We start from the raw sequence: 6,229 nt of genomic DNA on the forward strand, positions 1-6,229 counted from the left end.
GTTTTACTGTGGATTGTGCTTGTGAGCATGAACACTGGACTTACAAAAGAGCCCATGGCTGTAATGACTGTTCTACACTCTCTTGCTTTGGGCCAGTGCTGTTGTCAGAGTGGCTGTGATGCAGGGAATTCCAGCCTCTTCCCACACAAGTTCTTCTAAAAGTCAAAGTTGGTATCTGACAGACATCAGGCGAAAATGTCTGGCATACCTGGGTGGAGCCATCCACCACAACGATCTCCTCCTTGTTCACACCAAAGAAACAGGGCACGGGGACCGTGTCATCGCTGATTCTCTCCACAACGAAGGTGGTGTAGCCGAAGAAAGGCAATTTCATCACGTGCTCTAGAACAGAGCAAAAAGCAGCCTTGAGGGCAGCAGCTTCCAGCCAGCAATTTACTGCACCAGATTGAGGGGGTCAAAGCTGCCAGTGTTCCCAAGATTTTCTACGTTAAAAAGTAAGATTGGCAACTTCTCCCTCCCTCCCTGGCTTCTGAGACTCAATTCTCAGTAGGCTCAGTGGATGTCCTGTCCTTTTCTGACCAGAAAACAGATGTGCAGCTAGAATATAAATTAAAACACAGCTTGTACAGAGCTCTGAAAATCCACTGCAGACTCCTACAAGAGATGGAACTTCTACTGTGACCACCATGCTTGGGAACAAGTTCTAATCCACAGTGAGGGGCTGTCAGGGAATTCTATTGCCATGGCCCGTTCCAGGCTCCAAGAATCATCAACAACCTCATGAATTGTCCCAAAAGGGCATTTGGAGCAGCTTCCAGAAACTGAACCAGCACAGAAACTGAAGCAGATTTGGATGTCTCCTCACCTATGAACTGGATTTTTGCATCCAGTGGCTGGAGGGGCTTCCTTGTTCTCAGCAGTGTGGCCACGTGGTTCTGCAGAGCCTTGGAGCTGATGGAGGGCTGCAGGGTCTTTGGAGTGTATTCCTTCAGCTCTTCCCTGTGCCAAAAACCAGATTCTAATTCACCCCCTGCCCAGCTAAAATCCAACATCAGCCAGGGGATTAAGAGGAAGGAGGGGATGGGACAACAATTTTCCATTGTGTATCTGGGGACAAGGGTGGAGAGGAAGAGCACAACAGTGCCTGCACTGGGTCAGGTGGATGGAAACATCAGAGACAGTGAGACCACCCTTCAGCTGGCACCACTGACCCGTGCATGGAGAGAAATGCCTCTTTTCTGGACACAGCAAGAGCTTTTCAGTGACCAGCAGGGTTATGCCATTTCCCTGCTGCTGGTGCTTTAAGGGGATCTGATGGAGGCATTACCTCAGCTCTGAGTCAAGTGCACGAGGGAAGGAAGGGGTGGGAAAATACAGCTTGGAGCTGCAGCACTGAAGGTTTCCAGTATCCAGGGGCAATTTCATTCCCATTGGGCATCTCACTACAGGTTTCAGATGTCCAGGATTGAAACCTCTGACACTTGTGAGAGAGAACAAAGGAGGATTCACCCAAGCCATGAGCTCATCCCTTTCCTTCTTGGTGTTACAAACCCATGGCAATCAAATGAAATGACCATGGCACCCTCATGACACTCTCTGTTCTCCAGCACTGGACATCTCTTAATTAACCAGAGAGGATTTCCAGGTACCTGCTCCTAACCCCTGTGGTGCCTATGGCCAGCACAGAGAGAGATCCCCTCTGCCACAGACGCACCTGGAGGGAGTAGAGTTCTGCTGCTCCACTTTGGCCCAGTGCTGGAACACTGCCAAAAGGCCCACCTGCATCTCTGTTTCTTTACTCTGGCCCAGCAGGATCCTCCCATTCAGGTAATCCCACAGCACCTGAGGGGCAGCACAGCAAAGAGGCCTTTGTTAAACCTGCCAGATGGTACAGGCAGGTCTGGGCAGTGCCAGGCTGCACAGACCCACACCCTGCCTTGCTGATAATGCAAAACAAAGGCTCTCTGGGCTCAGGAAGAGCCTGAGGAGCTGCACAATGTGTGGAGCAGCACTGCTCCAGGCTAGGGCCACAGGCACAGAGCCTTCCTGGCATCCATAGCTTCAGTGTTCAGTCACTCCCAGAAGCAGCACACAAAGCCTATCAGCCGAAGCCCTCCTGCTTTTTCAGCCCCCTTGGCACTTTCCTGTTGGCCTGGACACTACATCTGTCCCTGCTAGGGAGGGTCCTGCTCTTGCTTACCTGTCCATAATGGACGTCTGTGTAAATTTGGTTGTCAAAGTGCAGAGGTGTCCTCCAGGTGAGCCTGCGTAAGGTCACAGTGACCAGCTTGTCCTCCAGCAGGTAATCATGGAGATACTCCTCCAGTTTAATTGGCCTCACCATTTTACCTACATGACACAGAGACAGGATCATCCATCCCTCTTGGTGGAAGGGCTGGGACAGGAGCCTTCCTGCCCACCTCAGCTCCACCCTGCCCTTATTCCAACCATCAGCCGTTCCAAAGGGACACGGAGCCACACACCTCTTTCAGGAACAAACAACACAGCCCGAGCAGCATCAATCCTTAACCCTAATACACAGGGAAACTGCTTAGGAGGACCCTCCCAGGAGCCAGCAAGGGTGGAGGAACTATTCCAAGCAGGAGCTGTGATGCTCCCTGTTACAGCGGCTGCTGGAAGAGAGAAGCTCCATGCTGGTCTTTACTTGCCAAGATTTTTGTCGTCACTCCTGACAGCAAAGAGAACAAAGTCCTGTATCTCTTGCTGTTCACCTATTCCCATCTGCTCACAGATCTCCTGCAAGAGCTCCTTGGCCACCTGAAGCAAGGAAAGAAGGAAATGAATACAGTGACCAGGCAAGCCCAGGGGCAGGTAGACACATTATTCCTTGTCAGATAAGGGATTTCCCTGGTGTGGCTCAGAGTCCAGACCAGTGAAGGAATTCACAGCTGGAAACTCACAGTGAATGTCCTGATCTTGGTGAGGTATTCCATGCCTCCAGGCATCAGCACCACCAGCCGGCGGGCACCGTGTCCCTTCTGCAAAGGACAGCGTTCAGGCAGCAAGACACGCAGGGTCCCATCAGCCCCACATGTGTTTCTCCCTCTTCCTCCTCATCCCTGCCTTCCACTGCTTGTCCATAGCACCTGCCTCTTCCCTGGCCACTCCGTGGCATTGCACTTCCCAAGCTCCTTCCATCCACATGCTCCATTTCCTCTCCTGGAACACCATCTGCCTCTGTCACGCTGCACGTGGCACCTCCAAGCAACCCTCTGCCCTCTCCCTCTTCCCACCATCCCCACTTCCCTGTCCCTCCATACCAGCAGTGCCTCCATCTCCACAGGGAAAGGGAGGTGCCGACGGCCCCCGTACAGGAAGTTTTTCCGCAGGTTGCTCTGGCAGATCTTGGCTATATCTGCAGGAAAAGGAAAAAGCTCCATGTGCTGAGCCAAACAGAGAACTAAACATCACGTCCTATGGTGTTGGGTCATCCTGGGTGGGTCAAATTTAACCCCTGGTCACTTCTAGGGGAGCAGAGAGACTTGACCTCACCTCCCACCCTCCCAGGACATATCCAAACCATGAGGAGCCAGCCACAGACAGTTTCCAGGACAGGGGAATGACAGGATGGGGGGATTAGATCTAGAATATTTGCTTTACAGGACACAAACAGTCTCACCGTGGTGGGTGCTGGATGGATCACTGCTGGCCAGCTGCAGGAACTTGGTGGCATAGGGCATGAGGATTTTGGAAGGCAGGAAGTACCCAGTGAGCAGGTTTAAGAGCAACCAGCCCCGCAGCTCGGTCTCCCTGGGGAACAGAAAGGACTGTGGGCACCTTGGGACAAGACAATTCCTGCTCTGAGCAGCTCAAAGTGAGCCCAGAACACCTCTGGCAGTTGGCAGAAAAGGAGGTGTCAGCCCTTGGGCAGAGGTTTCTTGTGCTGAGCAAGAGGTTGATACAGCTATTCCAATAGCAAGCAAAGAAAAGGAACAGTCAAGGCCACTCGGATACCACTGCTGCCACCTCACAGGGCAGTGTGGGGCCAAGCCAGTCCTTGACTGATTTTTATCAATTCCCCAAGGCTGGGAGGAGAAATCAGAGCTCTGAACAGCACCACGACCAGGAGCCACCAGGAACGTTTACTGGTGCCCAGATAGATCAGCAGCCAGAAATACAAGGAGAAATATCCACTGAAGTGAAAATGCCACACGCAGTGATGGGCAAAATTTCCTGAGTGCTCAGCAGATGCTTCAGCACTGGAGCAGCTGGGGACAACACATCATGAGGAGACACCCTCTCCCCTGGCCCTGGTGTCCCTGCAGCAGATGGTTCCTCTCCAGCTGTGCACACACAGGAGCTGGCAGTGCTGGTACTCACTGGTGAGGGTTGTGGGTGACCTGTTTGATGACCTGGCAGTAGATCTCATCGTGCAAATTCTCCTTCTCCTTGCACAGCTGCATCCAGAGAGGAGAAAACAGCATCAGAGAGAGGATAAGAGCATCAGAGACATTCCCAGGTCATCTCTGTGCCCTTCCTCTCCCAGCTTCAGAGCTCTGCCAGTTTGGCTTAAAGTTTGGCCTTTGCAGCCTCTGGTCTCCAGTGCTATTTCGGCTCAAAGAAGGAGAGAGGAGAGGCAGGTTGTGCTCTCATCCAGACAGTGATAACCAGGGAAACCATTTACATGCAACCCCTCCCCACAGTCTGTTTCAGCTCCCTTCCTCATGTAGGAGGTGGCATTATGGCTCTCCCTGCCCTTTTCCTTCCCAGCAAGGTCTTGGCCCTCCATTCCCATTGGTGCTGCTGCACTCTTCCCAGGGAATCTCACAAACCTGAAGGATTTCATAGATGCACTGGACCTCAGCCTGGTGCTTGTGTTTTGGCTGATCTCCCATGAACCGCATCAGCGCTGCAAGGCAAAGCCTGGCCTTTAGTCTGAGCAGGGGTGGTTCTGCCATGGGGCTGGCAGTGGGCAAGGAAGCGTCCTGAAAACTCCTCTGCTATTACAAGGCTTGCACTGGACACCTGGAGTCAGCCCAAAGCCCAGGCAGAGTGTTCTGGGACAGTTTGCACTCAAGGCAACGTCCCTTTTGCTGGAAGCTTTCAGCATGGACACAGGTGGTTATGAACTGCAGAAATGCCTTAGGAGGGGCCCTCCTCGCCCTGTTTCCACTCCCACTGGGCCCCACAGTGTCTGTGTGAGCCCACCCCGAGCACCCCACTCCCCCCTCTGCAGTGCTGTGCCCAGGGAGGTCCTTACTCTGGAAGTTCTTGGTAGCCAGCTCGTTCAGCTCACTGTCAGAGTACCGGAGCAAAGACGCCTGGATTGGGACCTACAGGGGTGACACAGGGATAAACCAGGGATGTGGATCACGCAGAGCTGTGCTCTGCAGGCTTCACCACAGACCGAGCTCCCAGGATCTCACAGGCAGCACCGAAGAGTAGGGGACACCTACACTTGTCCAGAGACTGCAGCCAAGGATCTGTTCTTTGACCATGTGGGGGCAAAGCCAGAGGCAGTGCTGGAGCTGGGGTTCTGGCTGTGGCCAGGGGGAGGGATGGGGCTCACCTTGGTGTGCCTCACCAGGTCAGCTACACTCTTCTTCTCAGCAGACATCCCCTTCAGGCCCTGCCTAGACAGAGGAGAGGGAACATGCAGTCCAAGAAATACCCCCAGAAACGGCCTGGTGTGGGTCAGGCTACCCTGGTCCTGTTTGGGAAGGAGCACAGCCTACTCACATGGACTGAGCCTCTCGGAAGTAGGTGGTGGCGAAGTCAGTCATGGTGTAACGGTCACCAGCAGGGACTAACATGGTGCTGTTGGATTCTGGTGTCAGGCTGAGGACAGAACTCTGCAGGAACACCACCAAAGCTGCCCTAAAACATCAGCTGAGGAACTGCAGTGTGTATTCTCAGCTGCCAGACCTCATCTGCATGTGGTGCCTCCCCTCCAACACTATGATGGATTTGAGTGTCTCATCTGCAAAGACTAAGCACTCACCATCTTCCCTCTGCCCTCAGAGGTCAGACACTACCAGAGCCATGCACCCACCCTGGCAGCTCCCACAGAGCCCGGCCATGGCCCCTGGATGTTCCTCCCCAGCACTGCTCACCTCCCTGCTGGTGTTCCTGCTCTCCGGGGAAGCTTTCATGCTCTTCCGCTGCTCCGCCCGTCTGTCCATGCTGGTGCTGAGGTAGTCAGGGGCTGGAGCCAGCTGCACCAGGCTGGTGGGGAAGAGACCACAGCGGCCACCGGGGGGGCCGAACTGCCACCCTGGCAAAGCAACAGAGAAAGAGGCAGGAAACG

The 6,229-nt window shown here is 53.8% G+C and overlaps 1 protein-coding gene across 2 annotated transcripts in view; it reads right to left on the reverse strand.

Annotated features, from left to right (window-relative positions):
• MYO15B (myosin XVB) overlaps nucleotides 1–6,229 on the reverse strand; it is a 43,444-nt gene that overhangs the window by 1,545 nt on the left and 35,670 nt on the right. For both annotated transcript variants that reach the window (XM_017743210.1, XM_017743209.1), the window contains 14 exons: nucleotides 6,036–6,196; nucleotides 5,662–5,774; nucleotides 5,492–5,555; nucleotides 5,183–5,255; nucleotides 4,755–4,831; nucleotides 4,303–4,379; nucleotides 3,602–3,732; nucleotides 3,243–3,337; nucleotides 2,883–2,960; nucleotides 2,631–2,739; nucleotides 2,162–2,310; nucleotides 1,676–1,803; nucleotides 827–960; nucleotides 209–342 (listed from right to left, as the gene is read on the reverse strand). In XM_017743210.1, coding sequence (XP_017598699.1) covers nucleotides 209–342; nucleotides 827–960; nucleotides 1,676–1,803; nucleotides 2,162–2,310; nucleotides 2,631–2,739; nucleotides 2,883–2,960; nucleotides 3,243–3,337; nucleotides 3,602–3,732; nucleotides 4,303–4,379; nucleotides 4,755–4,831; nucleotides 5,183–5,255; nucleotides 5,492–5,555; nucleotides 5,662–5,774; nucleotides 6,036–6,196 — 1,523 coding nt within the window. The remainder of the gene's footprint in view (nucleotides 1–208; nucleotides 343–826; nucleotides 961–1,675; nucleotides 1,804–2,161; nucleotides 2,311–2,630; nucleotides 2,740–2,882; nucleotides 2,961–3,242; nucleotides 3,338–3,601; nucleotides 3,733–4,302; nucleotides 4,380–4,754; nucleotides 4,832–5,182; nucleotides 5,256–5,491; nucleotides 5,556–5,661; nucleotides 5,775–6,035; nucleotides 6,197–6,229) is intronic.

Source organism: Corvus brachyrhynchos, unplaced genomic scaffold (genome assembly GCF_000691975.1).
Source record: "Corvus brachyrhynchos isolate BGI_N302 unplaced genomic scaffold, ASM69197v1 scaffold148, whole genome shotgun sequence".
In the NCBI taxonomy this organism is placed as follows: Eukaryota; Metazoa; Chordata; class Aves; order Passeriformes; family Corvidae; genus Corvus; species Corvus brachyrhynchos.